General features: G+C 37.8%; 2 protein-coding genes across 5 annotated transcripts in view; one reads left to right on the top strand and one right to left on the bottom strand.

Annotated features, from left to right (window-relative positions):
• Positions 1–24: 24 nt before the first annotated feature.
• On the bottom strand, positions 25–27,968 carry pusl1 (pseudouridine synthase like 1). 4 transcript variants are annotated; one of them, XM_049471419.1, is made up of 9 exons: positions 27,745–27,968; positions 25,044–25,101; positions 21,733–21,920; positions 21,085–21,162; positions 13,197–13,346; positions 9,781–9,945; positions 2,758–2,812; positions 1,372–1,534; positions 25–262 (listed from the first exon to the last, which is right to left on the bottom strand). In XM_049471419.1, exons 2-9 carry the CDS (start codon positions 25,092–25,094, stop codon positions 219–221), a joined length of 894 nt encoding a protein of 297 aa, XP_049327376.1. In that variant the 5' UTR covers positions 25,095–25,101; positions 27,745–27,968; the 3' UTR covers positions 25–218. The 4 variants fall into 4 exon arrangements, with proteins under 4 accessions (XP_049327376.1, XP_049327375.1, XP_022538469.2 ...); XM_049471418.1 differs by lacking the exon at positions 27,745–27,968 and adding an exon at positions 25,199–25,556; XM_022682748.2 differs by lacking the exons at positions 21,085–21,162; positions 27,745–27,968 and adding an exon at positions 25,199–25,514.
• The window catches only part of acap3b (ArfGAP with coiled-coil, ankyrin repeat and PH domains 3b), a 93,908-nt gene continuing 93,060 nt past the window's right edge, over positions 27,147–27,994 (top strand). The window contains exon 1 of the mRNA XM_022682746.2: positions 27,147–27,377. Coding sequence (XP_022538467.1) covers positions 27,331–27,377 — 47 coding nt within the window. The 5' untranslated portion in view covers positions 27,147–27,330. The remainder of the gene's footprint in view (positions 27,378–27,994) is intronic.

Below are 27,994 nucleotides of genomic sequence, written 5' to 3'. Positions count from 1 at the left end.
ACACACACACACAAATACACACTCTGTGGTGATTTGTCTAAATGACAATCAAATCCTGTTTTATTAAAGATACATTTGTATCAAAATAGGTAAATAAATAGTAAAAAAATAAAAATACATGAAATACAAATTGTAATGTATGTATTGTTATGGTTTTATGTGTTCAGTATTTACATGTTCCCAATTCACTCCTCCTGCTCTGTGCTGTGTAATCACTGTCAGCTTCTGATGTCTGTATCGTCTGGTGTGTAAGACAGAAGATCTGTGTAGAGAGACGATGGAGACATTGATTAGAAAATGCTAGAAAATTGCTAGACCAATTTATGTTCTCAGCCAGAACAGCCATCAGATACAAGTTCATTTTAAATGTAAATAAGTGAAAGCAGGTGAATATTATTCCTCTGGAATATTAAACCAAGCATAAAGTTATTCAAAAGGACAACATGCCAAGATGCACTTTATAATATGAACTCTGTTTTATTTGCATTATTTGAGGTCTGAAAGTGCTTCTTTTTTGTTATTATATGAGTGACAATATTTTTATTTGGAATTTGGGAGAAATGTTGTCTGTAGTTATTATAGAATAAAACAACAATATTCATTCTACTCAAACATATACCTATAAATAGCAAATAAGAGAAACTGATTTAGAAACTGAAGTGGACTTATTTTTGTCTGCACCATCACTGGGCAACCAATGCTCTTCGAGTAAAGCACTAAATCCCCAGCTCCGATATATCAAGCCAACAGATGTCTGTGCCAGTCAGTATCACAACTAGGGTGATGAGGGGAAAGAGCACCATCTCACCATCTTTTTCTCCCAGAGGAAATAAGGCCAGTTGTGCTCTCTCGGGCTCTGGCTGCTGAGGCAAAGCAATATGACCCAGAGTTCAAAGTTGTGTCTAAGACTTAGTGTCAGTTTTGCATACATGAATTAAGCCTAGTCTGTGGCTATACTTTATTTTTATTAAAAATATCTTAATTCCCGTCTGAGAAACTGCGTCTTAGCCTGCTATGCCACTCAGAGCCACCGTGCTAAAAATGACTTAATGGCTAATGCAATCAGCAATATGTATGTCAATGATTAGAGTAAATGAAATGTTATTGGGTTTGTTTAAAATTGTCATGTAAAATGAGATCAGATTTTTTTTTTATTCGTAAGCTGATAAAAATCTTTAAAAACATATATAATTTTACTACTGACTACTGCATGTGCATATTGTGATATCGAAGCTCAAAGAATATTTTTTGCAGCTCTAATTAAAATAAGCATTCCGAAGAGGTTTAGATGCCATTATAATCCCAAGAAAAAATGGGGCGGGGGTGGGGGGCGAGGATGGGGGGCGGGGGACAACAAAACCTGTGATTTACCTGAATCATTATACTCCACTTTGGTCAGATAGAGACCACAGGCCGGAGCACACATGTTCTGTGGATAGGCAAGTGAGTCCCGAGCATCGAGCAGCTTCTGCATCTGCCTGACTGAGAGTTTACCCTGCCCAACAGCAACCAAAGCCCCGGTCATCCTCCGCACCTAAACCAATAAAACAGACTCTGTGAAAACATATAAATTCTATTCCAGAAACAAATAGCTTCTGTACCAAATTTGCATTTCATAGTGGTGTGCAATTAATACAGACTAGAGGCCAGTAGCGTATAACAAATATAGTACTAGTAAAAAGGTTGGACACACCTTCTTATTCTAAATTTTTCTTTACTACTTTATTTAATTTATTTTCTACACTGTATATTAATATTAAACACAACAATTAAGTGACACATGGAATTACATAGTAAACTATATGTTTGGCCTCCACAATCCACTGATCTAAACCTGATGAACTGAGATGGTGATTTGGGATGAACTGGAGCTTCACAGCATGAAGAAAAGCTGTTGTTCAGCACCTCCAGGAACTCCTCCAAGACGCTAAGAATAAAATACCAAGAGTGTACAGATCTGTCCTTAAAGCTAAATGTGGTACTAAAGTATAAAACACATTCTTGTTTGTTTAACACTTTTTGTTTACAAAATAATAATTCTGCATGATTTCCTGTATAGCTTTAATGTCTTCAATATTAAATTTAAACTGTTAAAAATCCAAAAAAAAAAAAACCCAAAAAAAAAAACAAAAAAAAAAAAAAACAGGAAAATACATTTGATGAGAAGGCTGTGTGTACTGTGTGTCTCTACATACAGCTTTGGAAAAAAAATGAGACCACTTAAAAATAATGATTTTCTTTGATTTTCCAAATTAAGAAACCTCTGGAATATAATCAAGAAGAAGATGGATCATCACAAGTCATTAAACCAAGCTGAACTGCTTGAAATTTTGCACCAGGAGTGGCAGTTATTCCACTAAATATTGATTTCTGAACTCTTTATTTCAGCCATTTCTCATTCTCTGCAAATAAATGCTCTAAATGATAATATTTTTATTTGGAATTTGGGAAAAATATCTGTAGTTTATAGAATAAAACAGCAATGTTCATTTTGCTCAAACATATGTCTATAAATATCAAAATCAGAGAAACTGAGAAACTAATGTGTTTTTAATATTTTCCAGAGCTGTATGTACACGCACATTACACAAATACACACGCAATGCACAACGAATGACCAACAGTAAAGAGTCTGATCCTGGGTCTAAACATTAAGCTGCTGCAATATGTCGTACTAAACAGCAGGGGGAGCACAGCATACACTGACTGCAGAGAGAACAGCACTTCAGTTCAGTACAGAAACAGGGCAGTACTTACTTGTTTGTATAAGTAGGACCTACATTTGAACGAAAGCTCCCAATACTCAATGTCTCTGAAACACAGGAGAGCACACAGAAGCAACGATGAGACAGAAATATGTCATTCTTCTATAAATTATATATTTAGTGTTTATTTACTAGCTGTGCTGATGCTAAAAGCAGAAATGACCAGCCAATGCTCACTGTCGTGAACCCTTAGGAGCTTCACAGACTTAAGACTATGTTTCCTTCATTCCCTTTCTTTTAGTTTAATCTTAGCTGAGCCAATTAACCCACCTACTCACTTGCTAAACATAAGGGAGGCAAATGAGTTCATGTATTTATGTAAATACATATAAAAGCCTATAAAAGGTCAGAGATTTATGTCTGGTCCAACCAATGTAAATTGTAGACAGTCTTAAATTAATGCAGACAGTCTGCCCTTTAACCACACAGACACTTTTGTAATAGGCTGTAAAAGGCTGGAACACGAAGCCAATTCTTCATAGTCCATATTTTACAGACCATAAGGGAAACCAGATTATAAGGTGCGCTAGCAATGAACGTCTATTTTCTGGTAGATTTTCTGGTCGGATTATAAAACATATTAAGCCACACTAATAAGGATGCCTAAACTGAAGTGAGCAAGGGTGTTGCCATGTTTTCCTTCTAATGGAGAAGCTGAGGAAACTGTAATTCTTAAAAAAAAAAAAAAAAAAAAAAAGTGCTGGATGTTAATCCACACAGATTTGTCTCTTAAAAAAACGTTTATTTGGGTGAGTAAAGCACATTTGTTTATGTATAGTAACCTTAGATATCCAAAATTTGGTCTAAGGGTGAGTTTTCAGTAAAGTTTCTCCATTGCTAAAGCTGGGTGCAGCAGCATTAGCATTAGCCGCTAACCTGCGGCGCTAGCTCTAGTAAATGCCGGCCGATAGCACTAGACTGAGGAACCCTTAGTGTTCTGGTAAGCCAAGGTGATATCAACTAGTGTTTCATCCCACATGTTTTAACACGGTAAATATGCAGACTACAGTCCAATATACTCGCCCTTAAACTGTGAAAGGGCTAGTGCTGCAGTTAGTGGCTAAAGCTAATGCTTATAATGCTGTACTTCAGAAGAGAGGCTTTACTGCTCCTTAATAACTGACTGGTAAAATTCATACATAAGGTGCACTGGATTATAAGGCGCACTGCGGATTTTTGGGAAAATGAAAGGATTTTAAATGCACCTGTTGGAAGAAAAAGTAGTGCCACTGGTTGCAGGACTTCATTAACGTAAAACTGTGCTGGCAAATGCTTGTAATAATATTTAAAAAACTAAATAAAAATATAACTGCTTTATTATATATGGAGAACTTTTGTTTGTCGCGTTATAAACCAATGTCATTTTAATGAAGTAAAAATTAGTTAGTGCCCCATATATTTCTGAACGGGATTAAACGGAAAATGCCTTCACCATAAGGACCAAAGCTGACATTTTACAAAATTGCACCTCACACATAAAACCCGGTCTTTTAAATGCCTGACGCGTGAAAACAAACCCTTAATCTTGATGCTGACCACAGTGTCTTTGTTGGTTGTCTTCATCGCTAAGGATGACCCCCTGCCATTCTGAGTCACTCCATAGCAGTCCGGCATGACTACCTCCACCAAGTTTCACTGCTACAGCTGGTTAATTCTGCGTGCAGCTATTCTATTTTATTATACCAGAGATTTACACTCTTTTACGCACTATTTTGATATTATCTTTAACTCAATTCACACAATGGCAGAAGAGCTGCCCTTTTGCTAAAAATAGTCATAATAAGCATATTAAATATATACTACTTATATAGCCTACTACTCATAATGCAATTAATTAAAAAAGGTAAATGTGCAGAGTATGCATCTCTGCAATACACAGAAATGCAAAATGCTGCTCCGAGCTGATTTTCTGAAATCTGCGCTTGTTGCACAGGATGATGTTCCAGCGCTCGCAGCGTCGAGGCAGTGAGAACTGGGTCAAATGCAAATAAACAGCGCAGTCTGAAATTACTCTACTGCACTTCAGCCGAAAGAAACCAATCCGTCTGTCTAATACCTACTGATGTCACCGTGTGCACCAGGACACAAATGTGCATGCTGCGCCCATCTGAGACAGAATGGGTGCCATTATATCAAAACCACACTTAAAAATGATATTCCTTCTGCTGGTAAAAAGGAGCCCCACTTCTAAAAAAAAAACATAATTCTGTTAAGCCACCAGCTAAACATTACTTATTGCATGATTAGATTTGTAGGTTTGGAGTAAAATTGAAGATTCAATAGCACGCATGTTTGTGTGTGTGTGTTTGTGGTTCCATGCCGTGTTTGACATTAGTGGTTAAATAAAGCAGATGGTTGGAGCATCCTGCTCCTGCTCTCTCCCTGTGGAGAGCTTCACGTGAGAAAGCCCCGAAATGACCTGCCAAAGGTTTCCCCATGCGGCTCTGTGTGAAACGCCTCAGCCACTTCCTAAGGACATCTGGGAAGACATTAAATTATAGTTTAAAGCCCTATCCGAAAGGGATTTGTGTCTCAGGGGATCCTCTGTGATTTTATTCCCGTCCGGAACGACCATGTATGTTTTTTTCTCAGACGTCCTCTGACAAAATTACAGGCTGAATTACCTACTGTTTGTCGCTGAACTCCGTGGTCCTTTGGTAATTTTAGCCCTGTCCAGACTCACATCTCTGAGTTTCGTCACGTCACGTTTAATAAAATAGCTACTTGTCCACTGCCACGTACCGTGATTACACATTGGCGCGCGTTTCTACGGAGATCCACGTAAACACAACAGCGAGTGGAAATGGAGGAGCTACTGAACGCAATGTCATGTGACCGAGAAAGCCTAAAAACTCATTGGTCCTCCTTTTTTTACAGTTGCAGTCCAGATGCAAGAGTTTTATTACTGAGTAGAAGTGTGAAATATTTTTTACCGACACCCCCCTGAGAAACTACTTCCGTCCAGATAGGGCTTAAGCTATAGATTTAAACCATGGCATACACAGCATTACCATATATATAAGATGAACTCATATTTAAAGTTAGTTATTGAAATGTCATTCTTATAGCATTTTAAGCAATTCAAATAAATCATCATCAAAAAGGACATAGGAAACTAATTTTGTGGGTAGTCTTGCCAGACATGCAGAATCAGAAAGGTATTGGGACATCTTCAGTGATCGGTCCGCAACAAGAAAAAAAAAAAAAATCAGAAAATAAATAGGACGAACAGATTGTTGTCAAGCGTTACGCATCCAGAAAGACCTGGTGTCATGGTGTGAGGTGCAATTTCATCCAATATCAGATCATCTTTGATCTTTAGTAAAGGTACATTGACGGCGTAGCATTACGTTAATGAGGTCCTGCACCTGGTGGCTTTAAATTTTCTGAACACACATTTCCATGCGCTATTCCTACAGGACAATGCTCTTCCACATACTGCTGCCATCTCAAGAGCTTACCTTGAAGACACAAACAGATACTAAGCCATGACCTGTTGCATCGCCAGACCTATCCCTGATTGATAATGCCTGGGATGACATTGGACATGCTATCAACCCCTTACGCAAAATCAGCAGGAACTGCGTAAGGAGTTTAAGCTGCATGGGATGGATTACTACAGCACAGCATTAGCAAACTCTACAACTCCATGTGTTTGTGTGTGAGAAGTTTGGCATAATGTGTGGCACATTATTAAAATGTTAAAATTATCTAAATATATAAGAAAGAGGAATAACGCTTAATAGGCCTACAATACATATTCCTTGATGCAAAAACAGATAAAAAAAACTCAGATACAGCTCTGCAAAAATTAAGAGACCACATCAGTTTCTGAATCAGTTTCTCTGATTTTGCTATTTTTCGGTATGTGTGTTGAGTAAAATAAACATTGTTTTTTTTATTCTATAAACTATGTACAACATTTCTCACAAATTCCTAATAAAAATATTGTCATTTAGAGCATTTATTTGCAGAAAATGAGAAATGGTTGAAATAACAAAAAAGATGCAGAGCTTTCAGACCTCAAATAATGCAAAGAAAACAAGTTCATGTTTATAAAGAGTTAAAAAAATGTAAGAGTTCAGAAATCTATATTTGGTGAAATAACCCTGGTTTTTAATCACAGGTTTCACAAATCTTGGCATGTTCTCCCTTCACCACTCTTTCACACTGCTTTTGGATAACACACTCCTGGTGCAAAAATTCAAGGAGGTCATCTTGGTTTGATGGCTTATGATCATCCATCTTCCTCTTGATTATATTCCAGAGGTTTTTAATATGGTAAAATCAAAGATACTCATTATTTTTAAGTGGTCTCTTATTTTTCTGAAGAGCTGTATATCTGAAAGAAGCCTTCTTTTAAAAGAGAACTATTCTGCTACTTATTCATATTCAGAGTTGAATCATGAATCATGTGTCCAGCATCAAAAAGACCAGCCTGCTGCTCAGCTCCAAAACTCCACTCTCCTTTGAAGAGGGATTCCCCCTCAGCCCCTGAGGATAAAGCATTGCTGATGTTCGCTGGCCTCCGCTAGTTCAGACAGACTGCGGCATGTGCCCCCACCATCCCGCCATCCGGCAAAAGCCTCAGCATCCACTGCTTCTGCCCAATACTTGTTGCCTAGCAACGCTTTTCAAATACACCCTCGTATCTCTCGAAAAACCGTCTCCCAAAATGTCACAGACGACACACAGCTCATCCTGTCCGACACAAACCTGTGAACAGTGCTGTGTTTACTGTGTACTGTTAGTAACATGCTATATGTAGCATTTAAATAACGGCAAAAAATAAAACACAGTACTAACTACACTGTTGTTTATTAAGTCATGGAGCTATGGGTTTAGTCATGGTATTATAAAACTACATTAAAGAGCATAACAAAGACAATATATGTCAATACAGCTCTTTAAAACATTAGGAGACCACTTCAGTTTCTGAATCGGTTTCTCTGATTTTGCTATATATAGGTAGATGTTTGAGTAAAATGAACATTGTTGTTGTATTCTATAAACAACGAACAAAATTTCTCCCAAATTACAAATAAAAATATTGTCATTTAGAGCATTTATTTGCAGAAAATGAGAAAAGGCTGAAATAACAAAAAAGATGCAGAGCTTTCAGACCTCGAATAGTGCAAATAAAACAAGTTCATATTACAAAGTTTTTTAATTGCAGTTTTCATGTATCTTGGCATTTTCTCCTCCACCAGTCTTACACACTGCCTTACACTCCTGGTCCAAACATTCGAGCAGTTCAGCTTGGTTTAATAACTGATCACTGACCATCTCTCTTCCTCTTGATTATATTCCATTATGTTTTTGGTAAAAACAAAGAAACTCATAATTTTTAAGTGGTCTCTTATTTTTTTTCCAGAGCTGTATATGACAAAACCTGGCTGTATGCATACTAGCCAGCTGCATCCTAGACTGCTGCAAATTATGCTTTTATGCTTTAAGAAGATATGTAAACAATTACAGGTGTGGTCTGATTATACCCTGGGTCTACAAATACACGAAATGGTGTAGACGTGCTTCCCCCGCTGCCCCCTACTCATACTCAGAGCCTACTCATGGGCATGGTGAGAGATCACTAACTGCTAGAAATGCCTCTACTGTTCACTCACTGGGGAAACATCATCCTCAAAGAAGGAATGTGGTGGGAAAAAATCTTGAATGATTGTGATCAGCGATCACTTAGAGGTTTGATAAAATGAAATCCTTCAAAAACAACACTAGAACTCAGGGATATGTTTAATAGTGAAAGTAAGAGCATTTCCCCTAGCACAATGCAAAGGGAACTTAAGGTATTAGGGTGGGACTAAACAGCTGTGTAGCTTTAAGAAAACCACTTATCAGTGAATGAGGTTAACCAGCAAAAACAGCTATAAATTGCTAGGGAGCTTAAATACTGGACTCTGGAGCAATGGAAGAAGGTCATGTGAAGCTCTGATGAATCCAGATTTACTCTGTTCCATAGTGAAGGGAGTATCAGGGTAAGAAGACAGGAAGCTAAAGTGATGCCCCCAATCATGCCTAGTGCCTACACTAGCATGTACAAGTCTGTGGAGATGGTGCTATGAAATAATGTGGGGTTGCTGCAGTTGGTCTGCAGGTCTAGGTTCAGCAACAGTATGTGCTGAAAGAATGAGGTCAGACCTTAACCTCATTGAGAAACTTTGGGATGTGCTGGAGAGGGCTTTGCGCAGTGGTCAGACTCTACCATCATCAAAACAAGATCTTGGGGAGAAATTAATGCAACACTGGAAAGAAAGAAATGTTGTGACATTGCAGAAGCTTGTGGAAATTATGACAAATACAAAGCTAAAGGTGTTCCAACCAAATATTAGTGTGTTAAACCTTTTTTGTGGCCAGGCAGTGTATAATACTACATACATAGTAAACTATATAATAATCTATTTTGTCTCGACTTTCATCGCATGAATCCAAGCCCTGGCTATCACACTAATCCACCCCAGCTTGATTCAGAGTGCTGAAATAGAGATGTTCACCTGACATCTTTTCAGATTTGAGAAGCCTGTCGTATAGATATCATAAACATAAACATGTCAGTGCTGTCCCCCCTGCCTCTCCTCCTCTCCCTCTTCCACGGCACATATTGTGGAACATATTTCTGCTCTTAAAACTTAATGGGCTGAGAGGGGATCTGGCAATAAAATGCTGGAATGAACTTGCAGTACTGACTGATGGCCAAACACTGTACTGTCTGTAACTGAAATCACAGAGCAGCCGTCCTTGTTACAGTGGAATCGGAACATTTGTCCTGAAAACGCATTAAATTTAGAATATTGAATAGATCCAGATATATATACACTACTGTTAAGATATATGGAATCACTATTTTTAAAATTCTATATAAGATGAAATAGACTGCCTATGATTATGAGGGAAGCTGTAGCAGGAAATCAGAAAGTTAAGCGCTATACATGGTGGTAATATGATAATAAGGATTTATACCTAGAATTATTCGTATTAGAGCTTCTGCACAGCTGTGTACCTATTAAAGTGGCACTGGCTGAAGGACAGGCCTGGCTGCACCTGCACCCTCTCCATGGTCTTCACTGGGTTTTTGGGGTCTGAGCCTCGGGCCTGGAAGGTGCTGAAATCGTGTGTTCCAGTCAGCACAGCACTGGCCTCCTCCATGGCACTGATGTCCAGCTTTCTATTACAGAGAATCAGACAAACAAGAGCAATTTAAGTGTAAATTAAGAGTATTGCACAAGAGCATACACTATGTGGACAAAAGTATTGGGACACAATCTAATTATTGGTGATTTCCTAAATCAAAAGTATTAAAAATTTTGTTTAAATGGCACTTTAGCCTCTTCTGTCCAGGAAAAGCTTCCGGCTAGATCAGTGGTTCGCAAACTAATTTTCTACAAGGACTAGACAAGCTATGTGTGTGTGGGCATATGAACTTCTTATTGATACATATTACTGATATACAGGTGCTCTGAACTACAGAGTACAAGTTTGCTATCTAGTGGGCGTGGTTTAAACACAATGCTAAATTAACCACTGTCTGACACCAGTCTTTATATAGACACTAATAATTGTGTTGTAGTAAGGCATTTCATTCATGCGGAAATTGGAGATCGCTGGTTCGAATCCCGGTCATGCAGCTTGCCATCAGCTTCCGGAGCCCTGAGAGAGCACAATTGGCCTGGCTCTCTCTGGGTGGGTAGATGGCGCTCTTTTCTCTCATCAATCCTAGAGTAATGTTAATCAACAAAAGGTGTCTGTGAGCTGATGTATCAGAACCAAGTCGCTGAAGTGGTCTCTTAATTCTTTCCAGAGCTGTATATTGTCCAAAAACAAAAGTAGGTATGGTGACAATTAGTTGGACATAGAAGGTTTTGAACATTTTAAACATGAATGATTATGAATGAGTACTAGAGGAAAGGAGTATTTGTGCATGTGTGTGTAAAGAGAGAGAGAGAGAGAGAGAGAGAGACAGACACATGTGTGGGTGTTATGAGTCACAATGAGCCTGCAGCTTATCTTGCCCCACTTTCTCCCCCCCAAAAAAAAAACACAAAAATGAAAGAGAGTGGAAAGAAGTGGCATCAGTGCTCATGCGTCATCCTCGGAGACAAGATACATCGCAGAGGCTTCCCCCAACAACCCTGCTCTGAAGACACATCATCCTCCACTGAAAGAAGATGCACTGAATTTACCCAATTCAAATGTGTAGCATCATTTCCGCATGAATTAAATGCTTTACTTCAACACAATTACTGTTTGGCAATAAAATGTGTTGGTGTAGTTATTCATGTGGAAATTATTATTTGCACATTCAGATCAGCTGAATTCAGTACACTGAATTCATTCATTTATTTATTTATTTATTCAGTCTGCCTCCGTCTCCAGCACCCTCCTGCTTCAGCTTGTCAGAATTGGCCTCAATAACCCCCCGTCTTTTTGTTTGCCCCGAATTCACTATTGCTTGTATGTGTTTATAATTCATGTGCCATTCCCTTTTGATGCCGGAGCGTCTGCTGCTGCTCTGCTGTTCTAATTCATGTGTTGGGACCCAGAGCTCAGACGCAGGGGTCTGGAGCCTGGAACAATACAGGATTGACATCCATGCCAAAAGTCATGGGACAGCAGGATGTAATCTATATTTATCTAAAGTGTAACCTCAAGTCTTGTATAATAGTGCAGCAAGGTAATGAGATTTAGGGGATTTGGAGCAAGACGTGATAGTGGATACTACATGGATGGGATGCTGCAGTAACGTTTAACATTCTTCCTGTACTGGGAAAACTTCATAGGAGGCTAATATTACCACCCACAGTGGACAGCACCTGCAGTAAGTGCGGCTACAAATGTACATGCGAACAAAAAAGCGATTCTAGCAGAAAGCAATATCCCATCCATTTTCAATGCAGGAAGCCCCACACACACAGCCCACAGGTAAGTGAGATATTCCCCAGCTTCCATTGGGATTTTCGTCAAAAGTCACAGGATAGGAACTAGTATTGTGTTAGTGGGCATGTCAGCGTACTACTCCAACAAACCATAACAACATCTCTATGCCTTTTTTAAAGGCAACATAAATACGTTTTTGTAGATAAGCTGAGAGATCCAGAATTGTCACTGAAACTGAAAAAAGCCTGTGGACCAAGGCACAAAAATATTTTTTTACAGGTAATTTTACAGGATTTTAGCTTAATTTGACTCAATGTATACAGTTTTTACAAGCTTTTGCTTTTAAAAGCTCTAAAGGTGCAGGTGTGCACAAATGTTTTTTTTCATTCTCAAAAAAATATTCACTCATTGTAATTAAATAAAAGCTAGTCTCTTGTAAAAAAAAAAAAAGTGTATTTAAGCATATTTTTTAAAAGTTTACTTAACATGAAAAAGTACATACTTTTACAAATATGTACTTAAATACATACTAAATGTACTATTTTGGAACATCTTATGGCTAATTAGTATGGCTAAGTATATTTCAATAGTATTTAAGCTATATTTAAATACAACATAAAAGCATTAGGTTGCGCTTTTGAGTGCTTTTTTCCCTAAGTAGAGTATGTGTTTTTAAAACAAATTTTAATACATTTGACGAATATTGTAAATATACTACTTTGCGTATTGATGCACATATTGTGTACGCGTTAATTCTACTGAAAAAAACACTAAACACTAAAGTGCACTTTAAACAGTATGTGATGACACTATATATAGTTTGTATCAACACAACATTTGATTTAAAGCATATTGATTAAAAAAATGACATTTTGTAGAAATAAAAAGAAAGTATATTTAATGTATATATTATTTTTTAATTTATTTTATTACATTGAAAATGCACTTTTGGTATTCTTTACAGAATTTGAACATAATTTTAATGCTCTTAATTATAATTTTTTTTTTACAAGGGGTAATATAAAACTGTTTAAATATATTAAATAAAAATACAACTTAAAAAAAAAATACACAAATTTTACACAAAGTTGCCATATTGGCGCATTAATGTTAGTGGGCTCATCTTGGAGAGTAAAAATACTGGAATTTTTTTATTTAAAAATTAATAATGCCAAGAAATGTTACAGATAAGATTGGCTAAAAGATACTTATGACAATTATGAAAAAAATATTTTGCTTCAGTTATACAATAAAATCTTAAATGGGAACTCTACAAAACATTTAAAATTAAATATATTTTTCTTATTTACCTTAATATTGGCTTAAAAATAAGAAACAATAATCGCAAAAGGTTAGTAAACTAAAAGATGTGTAAGAATTGAACTTTTCTTTAATTCCTGTCTGAAATTATAAAATAATTAAATTCAGTGCATGCCCTTCCACAGTGTAGGAGTGGATCCTACTGATTCAGCTTAGCTTTAGGCTCTGGAGCCTACTGAGCACGTGCAGTGGGATATGAAAGGGGGTGGGGGGAATACTCACGTGTCACGTAATGCCCAGCACAGATCCTTCTCAGTTATGGGCATATCCGAGTAAGAGGAGAGCCCTGTGGCCAGGCGGTACACGTAGGTTCTCGATATGGCACTATGTCGTGCATGAAATTCATTCGAAACTCTGTAGGCTCTTGTAATTCTGTTTGAGAAGAAAATGGAAAAAAATAGTGCCATTTAGGTCTTAAATACTATAGAGATGAAAATTTTATCTTTAATAATTTGATACTGCATTCAGAAGACCTGGGATCACAATTTTGATTGTATTATGATGCCAGTTTTCCTTTGGTCTTTATTACTTCTACTTTGGCACACAAACGTTACATTAACAAAGTTATGCCACGAGTGGCAATATTTTTCCTGAACATACGATTCTTGTACACTATTCCAGCAGGACAATGCTCATCCACATACTGCTGGAATCTCAAGAGCTCGCCTTGAAGACACAGATACTGTGCCATCCATGATCAGCTGCATCACCAGATGTGTGCAAATGTTTGGGATGCTACTGGACATGCTAACAACACCCCTGATACACGCTACTTCTGTAAGTGTAGCTCAATAAATATGACCAAGACTTGCCCATATTAGCCTAAATCTTCAATTATTAATTGTTACTAATAAATACTGACACTTCCTTCTTGGTCCAAATAATTATTATATATTTTTTAAATACATCTTTAATAACAAAAACTCAAACATACAATATAAGTAAAATCAATCCACAGTTAAGTAAAATAAAATAGTAGAATAATAATGGTAAAATAATGGTAAAACAATAAAAAGGCACACCAGATTATAAGGCGCATTTTATGCGACAATAGTAAGGAACAAGGATGACACCATGTTTCCCTTCTAATTCAGCAGGTCTCGACGCTGGGGGCCCATAGGTAAATAAAATATATTAAAAAAAAATCTTTCAAAGTTAAGCGAGTGCTGGATGTTTTCACTACTCAGATTTCTCTCATGAAAACTGTTTATTTGGGTGAGTAAAGCGCTTATGTTAATTTACAGTAAGCTTAGATTTCCAGTATTTTTGCACGGGTAGCAGTAGCACTAGCCACAGTTAGCAGCAGTGATGCTAATACGGTAAACGCAGGCTACAGTCAGATCTACTCACCTCTAAATGGCGAAATAGCTAGCGCTGCGGTTAGCAGCTAATGCTCCATCCTCGGTGCTTTATTGAAACTCCATTATAATGCTGCACTTCAGCGGAGTGGCAACCTGACTGATAGATTTATAAGGCGCACTGTAAATTTTTGGAAAAATGAATTATTTAAGTGCGACTTATAGTGCTAAAAATACAATGATGTAAATAGTAGTACTTCTGGAGAAACCCAATAGTCAATACATTATGATTCCCCAACTATACAAGATATAAACAAATAGCACACCTAAATGTTATATTTAAAAGGGGGTGCAACAATTTTTTTAGACATTAAATCCTCTGATGGCATAACTATAAACTGACCTACATTTTTTTACCAACTTATTTACATCTCTTTCGTAATCTAAACGTCGTGATTCATCAAAAACACCCACAAAAACTCATCAGTAATATCTGACACTGGTGAGTCATGCTCACAGCCCACACTGAAAAAAGCAAGTTGTTAAGAGCCACATTTCTCAATGTAATACACAAATTATAAGCAACCCAACTAATAAAATCTTAAAAAAGAGGGATTAAAGTTAATTTACTTAAATTATAGTTTATCTTTATCATTTTATGTATCAAGATAAAGTATAAAGATGTTTAGATGTAAGAATCTCTATGAGGAAGAGACAGGAACGTTGTGTTTAGTGTCAGCATGGTCGGTGGTGCTAATGGCTTTCATAAGATATGCTCTACTTCTCTGTGTGAATAGAGTGCACTCTTTTTGACAGAAGCTGTTATTGATCAGTAGACACACAATCTGCTCGAATCAGACGAGACTGCATTGAATTCTACAGTAAATGAAAAAAAATAATAATATAATGGATGTAATACTAATGAAAATGAATAATTTATGAATTGAGTGTCTGTTCAATTGATCATTAAACACTGGTGTCCAGCTGCACTCCGAATGATCTACCAACACAAGACATGTACACTGTAAAATATAACTAATTTATGCTGTTTGTGGAGACTAGAACTACAATAACCACAACAAGAAGTATTTTGCAATCAAAAGTAAACAGTTCATTTTAGAGCTAGAGAATATTGTTTTAACATTTGTTTCTAACATATTACTGCAATTTGAACATGCACCACAGGGTGTGCAATGCCTATACCATGTAAACTTTATTGCTAAAAAGTAATACAAGATATGATGCAAGAGGCATATCTTACATTATTTATTTCACACCAATATTTAAATCAAAGTGCATTATTAATATCCTGACATGCTGGATAATTGAGTTATGGTTATGTTGGAGAAATTTTGAAGCTATTTAAGTCTGCTGGTTGAACAGCAGGATTAGCCAGCAGACTTTGTCAGAAGGAGAATCTGTTGGAAGTCAAGGTGGGTCCACTGTCCAGCTGATTACTGTTTTGATGCAACTTCAAAAGAAAATACTGTATAATTTGGATCCAATGCCATGTCCTAAAATGTACTTAATTGCAAGCATAAGATGAATTACTCCTAAACACTCCTAAATTAATGCTACTCTACATTTTCCCCATACAAGTGTTGATGACATATCACCTATCCCCATATTTCTACTGTATAATTCAATGTATAATATATAATGGATCATATAAGAACCATCCCACTACAAACACTGTCAAGTACACCACTGGTTCCATCCATTAAAAGCTGTTGGGCATCCAGTCCGTGGCCTCAAGGGCCTTATACGGACCCCCACAATAGCTTTCACTCTACATTAAACATTTATACAACACAATCCCTTTGAGGCCTTAGGAAAGGACCTGTCTGTCACCATGGTACCAGACCCCCCACATAGTCCCCTTTAGGACAAAAGAGTAAAGAGGGTCAAATCACACGACGGCTGACGTTATTATCCTCTATGGGGTTTCTATTAAGCTCAGTCTATCAGAGGCAACGAGAGTCTGAATGTGGAGACGATAATTGAGAGCGTGTTCAAAAGCCGCAAAGCTCGTTGTTGACATTGCGCCCACCTACTTGACTGGAAATGGAGTGCTTTCATAGAGCGTCATCATCTGAAAAGCTCTCTGTATTTGATTTAACAACCTGATGATTGTGGATGTGCCAGCGTATCTGATAATGCCATGTTCACTCATTGACAAAAAGGCTCTAGTACTTTGTTGGGTGGCTCTAGTCTGGATAAAAGATGAGACACAGTTGGGCATGGAGGTATACAGGTTCCGTGTGGCATCCAGCGGTACATTTGCCCACAGATGTTACAGTGGGATCTGAAAGTTTTCAGACTCGTAAGCTGACAAATATGGCATCCCAGCTAGTGCAAAATAGGTTGAACTGGTGACAAACTTGGAGAACAGGAAGGCCAACAGAGTGGTGCAATATGGCAAAGACGTTTCTCTGAGAAACTCAGGGAAATCTGTGCTATATGTGAATGAGCATTATCCTGCTGAAAACTGACAGCTGAAAGGCCAAACTAGGGTTCTTGCACCATTTTTAAAGTCAAATTTAATGCTTTTTAAAGACCTTGATAGATATAATTTAAGACCCCAAAATGTAATCATAATAATTTATTATTTCTCTCCTTGGTAATGTAGCTAGCTAGCCACTAATGTTAGCTAGTTCTCCGCTAACCTTGGTTTTTTTCTTGGTAACAAAGCTAGCTCACCGCTAATGTTAGATAACTCTCCGCTAACCTTAGTTCTCTCTTCAGTAACGTAGCTAGCTCACTGCTAATGTTAGCTAACTCTCCACTAACCTTAGTTCTCTCTTCGGTAACGTAGCTAGCTCGCTGCTAATGTTAGCTAGCTCGCCTGCTTACCTTAGTTCTTTACTTGTTAACTAGCTAGCTCGCTGCTAATGTCACTGGCATTAAACGCACAGTCTAAAAATATAATACCTACAGCAAATTTCCAGCACATTTAAGACAATTTAAGACCTTGATTACCAGGATTTTATCATTTTAAGACTTTTTAAGGACCCGCGGTAACCCTGCAAACAGAACAGTGACTTGATTTGTTGCTAAAAATGATAAGTTCTTTCCAATTCATAGCAGTCCAGATTTTTTTAGACAACACTACTGCAAATGAAGGCGACAGTAACGGAATAGTGGATAGATGGCCATGATAGTCAGCAATTTTCTGAAATAACCATATTGCTTCTCACACTCCAAAGACACTCTCTTCCTCTCAAAGTCTGTAAACTAGACAAAATTGCATAGCAGTCAATGATTTCCCACCAAGAAGTACACTACAAAAAAAGTAGCCTATGAAAGCTACTTTTTATGGACAGCAGGGGAAGCAATTTTACACCCTCTTGTTGCGTGACCCGTGTTTTATCAAGCCAACTCCTGTTCTCATTTAGAGAACATACATACGATGTATCTGCCCGAGATGAAGTGAAGGCTGAGTACTGCAGCAATCCAGGATGTGTTTCTTAATGCATTTCAATGAGTGTATAAGCCAAATGCCCTATATGTACTTGCTTTGACCCCCCATTCTATATATTCCAGGTATAAACTAAGCATAGTGCCACCAAGCCTTTTGGCCTAAAAACATAAAGCAAACTTGGCCTCGATACAAACAAGCATCATTAAAGTTTAAAGCTTCTTTAGACCCAGTGAGCACTTCGGATTTAAGGGTCAGCTGAGAGGCTGGTGGCCCACTGGCCCAAATGCCCTCCAGCCCAGATGGAGCAAGAAAACATCCAAACAAAGCTGAAGGGACGTCCATTTCCTTAAACAAAACATAAAGTGTATTTGCAGCAGTATGGGCCTTAGTTAACAATTCAGTTAGGTTTTATTTACTATCCAAAACTACCAGGAGTGTAAAAAAAAGTTATCCAAAGCAGTGTGTAAGACTGGTGGAGGAGAACATGCCAAGATAGATGAAAACTGTGATTAAAAACCAGGGTTATTTCACCAAATATTGATTTCTTAACTCTTAAAACTTTATGAATATTAACTTGTTTTCTTTGCATTATTTAAGGTCTAAAGGCACTGCAACTTTTTTTTTTTAGCCATTTCAAATTTTCTGCAAATAAATGCTCTAAATTTACAGAATAAACCAACAGTGTTCATTTTACTTAAACAAATACTTAAAAAAGCAAAATCAGAAAAAACTGATTCAGAAACTGAAGTGCTCTCTTACTTTTTCCAGAGCTGTATATCTTGGATTATGAGTTTTATATTTTGCCATTCTGGGATTTGCATGGAATCCTCCTTTAAGGCTGCAGGAAAAGGTCAGAATAGTGCCAGCAACCAGTAAGTGCCCACACCACCCCTCTGCCACACTCTGGGCAGTCCGAGCCGCAGAGCTTGAGCCTGGTAGGGAGGAATCCCTCAGTCGCTATTAATCATTCACTAGCCGTCGGTAATTGCTGCTAACAGGAACGCTAAATAAAACATTAGCAGAGCTGGCATGTGTGCCCAGAGCTCATGGCAGCAGGAGAGCGACCGCAGCCAGAACACAGCGGCACCACGAGAAGTTATGATAAGACTGAGATGCAGTCACTGAACTGCAAAATGAAGAGCCCCAGAGCTCTGAAATATATAGACATTTATATTTAAATACAGAATGCCAGCTTGTTAGGAGTGAAAGATATGCTGGAATGACCTATTTTATTAGGACAGTACAATAAAAGAAATATACCAATACACATCTGCAGGGTTTACGTAAAAAAAGCCTATGAGAATTGTACAGTCTACAAACAGAAATAATTAGGTTACTGTGCTCAGGGATGAGCATCATTAAATACAATCAAATCCACAATGCTGAAAGCAATTTTTAAGGCGTTCATACTCGGTGTGAGTCCATGTGGATATAAATAATCACTGCAGGTGTTAATTTATTAGCGTATTTTTCGCACTACAAGTCGCACCAGATTATAAAGTGCACTTTCAATAAATGTCTATTTTATGGTATATTTTCATACATAAATAGCACTGGATTATAAGGAGCAATATGCAACACTAGTAAAAAAAATGGGGTGTTGCCACATTCCCCTTCTAATTCAGCAGGTCTCGCTACTGTAAAGCTAAGATAAGTCAAGTAAACAAAACTGTCATTCTTAAAAAAAACATTTTCTTTTAGGGTCAAACGAGCTCTGGATGTTTACTACTCAGATTCCTCTCCTGAAAACTGTTTATTTGGGTGAGTAAAGCGCTTCCGTTTATTTACAGTAAGCTTAGATTTCCAGATTTCCACTAATGCCACCAGACAGGGCTACACTGAGGAACCCCGAGTGTTCCGGTAAGCCAGTGTGATATTAGCCAGCAGTTTGTCTCACGTAACTTGTTTTAACACGGTAAACATGCAGTATTAGCATTAGACGCTAACCATGCTAGCTCTTTTGCTGTTTAGAGGTGAGTATTATCTGCCTGCAACATGCTGCTAACCCAGGCTAGCACTGCTGGAGCAGCAGTTGCATTATTTGCTAACTGCACTAAGCGCTTTTGCCTTTCAAATAATTGATCCAGCGGCGAGACCTATAATAAGAAAGAATTAGAAAAGAAAGAAAACTTGGCGACACCCCTGTTACTTACTAGTGTTGCACAATGCGCCTTATAATCCAGTGTGTATTTTGTATGAAAATAGACCAGAAAATAGACGTTTATTAATAGTGGGTCTTATAATCCGGGGCGCCTATCGGATAATGCTCTTCTCTGTCAATCTTGATATATTTTACATTAGATATAGAACATTGCCTTCACTGAAATAAAACAGAAAATGTAATGACATAAAACATCAAGATATTATTTATGCACCTATAAAGTAGTTATGTCAGAGTTAGTAACATCAGATACTTATAAAATCTGACATTTGCTCTGGAAGGGAAAATGTGGCATCAGTGCACAGCCAGTTACAGAAATAAAAAATAAAGAAAATAATTCACAGTAAAATAAAAATAAGTTATTTAGTAACTAAGGCATTTAGTACTTAAAACTCTGCTCTTCGGGAGTTTAATAAATACATCAAGTACCTTCTCAAACTATATTCTGACATGTAAAATATCTTTTATCACATGGACTCCTGCTGGTCGACACATTCCAACTTAATTCTCACAACCTGAATACGGCACAAAAATAGGCATTTTTTAAGATGATGGAAAGATGCGTAGACAGTGCAGTTCATATCCAAGAAAAAAAAGACAACGCAGGGGAGCACAGATAACACAGGAACGAGAAAACCTGACATAAAAGAGTCTAAACTTAGCTCATGCACTTTGTAGTTCTGGAGAAAACTGATCAAAAAGCTAACCATCAGTGACATATGAGGACTGCGAATCACATTCACCTGCATTAAAATGCAGAAAATCCTCTGAACAACACTGACTTAGAGAACAGGCTGACTTAAGAAAGACACAGCAATCTTAAATAGGTCACAAACAATGATACATTGCCGTGGGATTTATCACAGGATTATTGTCAGTGTTTTGAAGATGTTCCATATAAACTGCGTGGGTGAAAAGGTCATTCAGAAGCTCTGCATGCTGACGAAATAATGGGATTATTTAGGGACATTTCTTACCCTGCTGTGACGACCTGCCATCCTTTTAAATAATTAAATAGATTTAGATAACAGATAACAAGAATTTTAAGCTCAAACTGTTGTCTGTGGATTAGTGGGACATTTATACCCCAAGCATGAATCCAAATTACACTGCCTGGCCAAAAAAAACAAGATGGATTTAAGTAAGTAAATGATGTGGGGTTGATGCTGCAGTTGGTCAGGTCTAGATTCAGCAACAGTATGTGCTGAAAGAATGAGGTCAGCTGACTACCTGGTTATTCCATCAATGGATTTTTCTTCCCGGATGGCACGGCCATATTCCAAGATGACATTGTCAGGATTCATGGTGCTGGAATTGTGAAAGAGTTATTCAGAGAGCATGAGATCATCATTTTCACACATGCATTGTTCACCACAGAGTCCAGACCTTAACCTCACTGAGAATCTTTGGGATGTGCTGGAGAAGGCTTTGTGCAGCTGTCAGACTCTACCATCATCAATGCAAGATCAATATGTTTCAAGATGGTGAAAAATGAATGGAACACTGGATTAAAAATAAATCTTGTGACATTGCAGAAGCTTATCAAAACAATGCCACAGTGAATGCATGCAGCAATCTAAGCTAAACAGGGTCCAATGAAATATTACAGTGTCAGAGCTTTTTTATATTTGGTTGTGATTTTTTTTGCCAGGCAGAGTAGGTATACATTCAGAATTGGAGACTAGTCAGGACTGGGTGTCGCCATGTTTCCCTTAGGAAACATGAAGGATAGTAACAGCGGTATTTACTGCATCCATAGTCTGGTAACATACGTGCATAATAGCGTACACCACAGGTGTTGGCTATTATACTGATATTATACTTAAGATTAATATAGAATTTACTGTAGATCATATTGACCGAAATCCTGTCTCTTACCTGATTGGCTCTTTTTTTAAATATAAGTTTAAGGCATCGGTCAGGACTTTTCCAGTGAAAGGTGGTTTGTCATCCTTTCTTTGAATGTCCAGATGAGCAGAGTTGCAGAGAGCATGAACGCCAGTGTCCGTTCGACTGGAGATGTACAATGACACTTCATTTAGAGGCTTCAGTCTTCGCACTGCATTCTAAAAAGTAAAAAAGCACAAATTACCATCCCTAGCACAAATAAAGGAGAAATGTAACACAGGTCTGGCCTAATGTACACAAATTAATGCAATTACGCATCAAATCTATAATGGGTCTCATGAGGCATGGGACTTTCAACAAATCTATAAGCAATGTCCCTTAAGTGGCCCCTTAGGAGATTTTTAAAGCCCTTTTAAAGCTGGTAAAGGATAACAGTATGCAAATAGATAAACTCAGGAGAATACTGAACGCTTTAAAAGTCTGAAAGTAGAAGATTAGCACTTTAGCAACAGTACATCAGATCAAAACTACAAAGAAGAGCCCATTGAACAAGCCAGCATGTTAACTTCATGCTTTCCTCTGCTTTCAAATGTTATACAGATGGAGATTTCATTTTCCAGCAGGACTTGGCAAACTGCACACACTGCCAAAAGTACCATATAATATGATTGGTCTTATTTAATATTCTATTTTTCTGAGACATTGATTTTGGGGGTTGTATTGGCTGTAAGCCAAAATCATCAACAATAAAAGAAATAAACTACTAAAATAGATCACTTTGTGTGTAATACATCTATATAATATACGAGTTTCACATTTTGAACTGAACTACTGAGAAAAAATACCTTTCCATGATCTTCTAATTTTTGAGATGCACTAGTATAGCAATATATACATATGTTAGCAGCATTCTATACCCATGTGGACGTGCACCACAGATGCAATTTAAACACGACCCCATTCCTCCTTTATAGGAAGATGCATTTACTGTTCGATTCATGTCTCCTCTTTGAGGTGGTCTACACATTTCTGACATTTCTGTCCCACAGCTTAACACGTTTGGCTAGGCACTGTCTCCGTGCCTCACGCACACACAGACACACACTTGAAGACCAGCCAAGAGACCACATGAAAGAAGGCTAGTGCCCTGCCAGCAGGAAAAGCGCTGCATATGCATGGAACCATCAGAGGCGTTCTCATTCCAGAGGAATTGTGCATTTATGCATAATGGCAGCGGATGAAGACGAGTGCAGATGTTGTAAGCTATTCAATCGTTCGGTCATTCTGGAGGCAGAATAAAGAAAATAAAGAGCTGTAAAGCAACCGCATCCTGCAGTTTCAGTCCAACACAGAATGACACGCATGTGAAGAGCAGATTTCGCTCTGTTGAGCGGAAAAGTATGAGCAGGCTAATGCCAGCCTTACACTAAACAACTTCCAATGTCAGAAACAAATCAGGTGAGTGTTGCTAGAGTCGCAGTACACTCCTGTTGTCTCAATTGTGACCCTTTAACCAGGGTCATGTCCACATTCTATGTGCATTTTCTTTTTTTTTCCCAGAACACAAATCTGCACACATGAGAGCAGCTGTGGCCAAAAACTCCTCCTGTTTCTGGTGTATTGTTTACCAGTTTCTCTTAAAAGAAAAATGTTTTAGCTCCACACTTCATTGGTAGAATATATATATATTTTTTTTCTTTTATAATTTTATTTCTATTTTTTTCCCATTTTTCTCCCCGGCCAATTACCCAACTCACTCATTAGGACTCCCCCTATCACTAGTAATGCCACAACACACCAGGAGGGTGAAGACTAGCACATGTTTCCTCCGATACATGTGAAGCCAGCCACCGCTTCTTTTCGAGCTGCTGCTGATACAGCATTGCCGAGCAGCCAGCGCGCTTGGAGGAAAGCACAGCGGCTCGGCTCCGGTACATCAGCTCACAGACGCCCTGTGCTGCAGACATCACCCTAGGAGTGTGATGTGGGGAGAGAGCGCCATCTACCCACCCGACAGCTTGATGGCAAAGCTGCATGAGCTGGGGTTCGAACCTGCGACCTCCTGCTCATAGTGGCAGCGCCTTAGACCGCTGGACCACTCGGCACCCCCATTGGTAGAATATTAAGGACAATGACTTTTAAGACAAGGCACTGAGAACTTTAAAGTGCACCGGTGGTTTATACACACAGTACCTTGAGGTATTTCTTTGGGCAACGCAATCTACAAATTAAGTAACGATAAGTCTATTGACTAGCACTTTCAGAGGTCTTAGAGCCTCATTTTAAATGTCAGGACCCTCAATAGTTATACTAATAAAGTGTCGAGCTACTTTGACCTTGTTAATGGTGTAAATATGAACATTTATTTACATGGGCAACTCTATGCCCCTATCACTAGCATTGTATGCCTGTTGGGAGCATCAGCGAAAAGTGCTGTTTCAGAATGCTGGGGTGAATGGAGGAGAGCTATTCGGCAGAATTTGCATTCGTCATCCTGTTTCATTTTACCCCAAGTTTATTTTCCACTGGATTTCTCCTTTAATTGTTCAACAGAAGTATGATGGGACATAAAATAAAAAGAAATCTAGTTAATCTTGTAAATTGTGACCCTGCATGATTATCAGTTCATTGCAGAGTAACGGCAAATTATCTTTATAAAAAGTTATTTAGTGAAGACTTAATCTTCCAAGTCTAGGCTTGTTTAGTTTAGAAACTTGTTTAGTTTAGTTTTTGGTAAATTTGATCAAGGCTGTACATCCAGGGTTTCATTAACACATTATTATTATTGGTAACTTGTCAAAGGAGGATGTGCCCAAGCCTTGAGTGTTAGTTCTTCCCAAGGTTTCTTTCTTCAAAGTTGAGGAAATATTTCTTGTCACTGACACCTTCAGCTTGCTCTGTGTTCGGTATTGTTGATCTCAATATCATCACCTTTCTAAAATAATCGTAATAATAAGTCGTTTTTGTCAAAATTGGGTATTTTGCTTAAATCATTATCATTATTATAAGTTGCTTTAGACAAAAGCGTCTGCCAAATGAAATGTAATATAATGTAATGTTAATCATCTCCTTATGATGCTGCATGGCCTCCTCTGGTAAAATCGTTACTTATCAGATCAGATCATTTAATTTAACCCCTTTGGAATAATGGCCTATGTCAATAATTCCTCATTTTTATGCCTAAATCCAAATGTGATTTATAGCTTTCCAAGTTTAAGCTACCTTCCCTGAAGGTATATGTAATTGTAAACCTGTATATGTTCTTTGTGACAATGTGAATGCTCTAGAAATAAACCTGACTTGACTGTAGATCTTATAAGCTGGAGAAGCGTCAGGCTGACCTCTATATGATTCTGGACTCCCTCCACTGGCTGGTGGGCTGGAATCTTCATGACCCCACTGTAAGCAGAATGGACAGTACATTACTTTAGCTATGTTTGCACTGTTTGTGTTATATTATACCTGTATATTAAATGCTGAGAGTATGCGGACAGACCTGTACTTGGTCCCGAGGTACTGAAAAAAGATGAGATATCTTGTACAGTTGTGTTGCATAGTGACTTGCTTTTAGAGCTGTGCTCGTGTTATAGTTTAACGTGTGATTAAAGTAACCTATAATACAATAAAAAATACACCGCGAATGGGAATGTTTACTATAGAACTCGACTAAACAGTTTTAAATGTGCTTTAACGCGAATGTTATGCTGTCCATGCTGAATTAACTAGCTAGGTTAACCAGCACGCACAGCACCATGCACGCCTGTGTCCGCACGTCTACTGTCCGTACACTGCCTGTACAGAATAATCACCTCTCCCAATACGTTGTGCTACATTTGCTAAAACTTTTTTACCCATACAGCCTTAGAAAGACCGATAAAATATATACGGGTGTATTAGCTTGTTGTTTCCAGCTTAAATAAAAAATATACTAACATATCCGGTTAAAACGCTACAGGCATATCTTACTTCAGCTATCCACTTCAGCGAATAGACCGCTTTCACGGTCCTTCAGCTCTGAGGACCCCGCCCATTGTTTTGTTTCCTGCCCGTTCTCCAGAATGTCCCGCATCCTGCGATCCTATTGGTCGATTCGGCAGATAGCGTTTAAGTATGCGGTAGTAGCCAATCAGAGCAACAGCGCTGAGAGACTACCAGCCAATCCAAGCGCAGGGAGGCGGGATTAGTCCGAATAAGTGTGGGAAATATAAAATACATGCACAGTATCACTGATTACTATCTGTAAATATCACTAAGAGTTATTAATTTATTCATATACATACAATAATATATATTTTTTTACAAAAAAAAAATGTAAATACTGTCTTTTTAAGCGTTCAACCCTCTGCCACGGTGTAGTCCTCAGGCAACAAAGTACTTTTTGATTATTACAGTGTTAGTTAATTTTTTTTTAATGATATATGTTATATAAACTACGGACAACATTTTCCCAAATTACAAATAAAAATAGTCATTTAGAGCATTTATTTGCAGAAAATGTGAAATGGCTGAAATAACAAAAATATGTAGAGCTTTGGTTTTACAGGGTTACAGCTGTCATGTATCACAGTTGTCATGCATCTTGGCATGTTCTCCTCCACCAGTCTTACACACTGCTTTTAGATAACTTTATGCCACTTCTGGTGTAATAAAAAAATCAAAGAAACTCATCATTTTTAGGTGGTCTCTCTTTTTCTTATGAACCTTATGCAACAGAAAATTTTAAATCAACATTATTTTGCTAGATCACAAGGCAATCATGCTAATGCAGTGGTTCTTCATGTTTCTGGGGGATATATATACAGGGACCCACAAGCTCCTAAAACTTAAATATTTTTTTCTTAACAAATATAAATGTATATGTTTCGTGGTTGTTTCATATTAAGTGTGGGTCAACATCAAGCATGTAAGTAAGCCGATTTCCGCCACTTGGAGGAGGTACTGAGCTACTAAGTCAATTATGATGGTAGGTCATAATTATGAGATACTAAGTCATTATTATGCAACAGAACAAACAATGCAGACTTAGTATCTTATAATTATGACTTGCTAGATCATAATTATGACTAAGTACATCATAATTATAACTTAGTATCTCATAATTATGACTTGACCTCTCGTAATTATGACTTATTATCTTGTAATCATGACTTAATATCTCATATTTATAAATAACAGAGCTACAGAAAAAGCATGGTTCCAACTAAGGCTATTTTCTCTCATGACTCCTTTTATACCATATATTGTGACATTAAAGAAAGATATCAAATAAAGGATAAAGGAATACATTTTTGTCAGTTTATATCATATGATATAGGCCTTTGCATCATATAGAGCCCTGTCACTCAGCACTCACATTAACCCCTTACATTTTTCGTTTATGATCCCTAACGTTTTTAACGTTTGCAGACGGTCCCTTAGCTGAGCGCAGCAGCAGCAGCCGCCGCCAGTGATGAAACTGAAGCTGGGGGAGTGAGCGCAGTGAGCAGAGTGTGTCACAGTGTCAGTGTTTCAGTGGGCTAGAGAAGCTCAGGACCCCCTAAACCACAGCTTTACCGGACTGTCTAACGCAGAGGAGCGTGTGAAATGATTGGTATAGATCTGTGACTGGAGACGGATTAATCAGCCAACATGACGGTGGATTTTGAGGAATGTATCAAAGATTCACCCCGATTCAGGTAGGAAAGACTGGGGATCGCTCCCTGAACTGAACCGCTGCTTTAACACAGCTACAGCTGCAGCCTGTTGGACAGTAAATTAGTTTTATTTACTAAAAAAATACATGTTACGTTAGTTAAACTGCTTATATTTCTGTATACTGTGAGATACTAGCTAGGAATATAGCTACAGTGGATGCTTGTATGTATTTTCCATTCAGTCGCGTTGTTTTCCTAAAATATATTTTATTATATATTGCTATTTTTTCATGATTTTAGTTTTGAAAAATAAAATCTGTTTATTTGACTACACTTGGATTTACAAGTTACATTTAGCCATTTAACCTATTGATTTAGGTTTTACTCAGGAAACCAGTTGAATGCTCACCACTTTTGGGGGATCCTGTCTGAGAGAGCTGAGATTCGTAGCTGAAACCAGCTTAAATAGCTAATTACCAAGCCTTATATCATATGTTTTTAATTAAAAAACAGATATAATGTTTATAACTCATAATTCAGGCGTGTGAGGAAGCGCAGAGTCTTGCAGAAACACATTAATCGTAGGACACATGGTCAAAACCGCGCCGTTCACTATGCTGTTCATGCCTCTTCTCGCTAAAGCAGTGTGTGTATTTGAA

Source organism: Astyanax mexicanus, chromosome 24 (assembly GCF_023375975.1).
Source record: "Astyanax mexicanus isolate ESR-SI-001 chromosome 24, AstMex3_surface, whole genome shotgun sequence".
NCBI classification, from domain to species: Eukaryota; Metazoa; Chordata; class Actinopteri; order Characiformes; family Acestrorhamphidae; genus Astyanax; species Astyanax mexicanus.
This window is presented reverse-complemented; position numbering and strand designations above follow the sequence as displayed.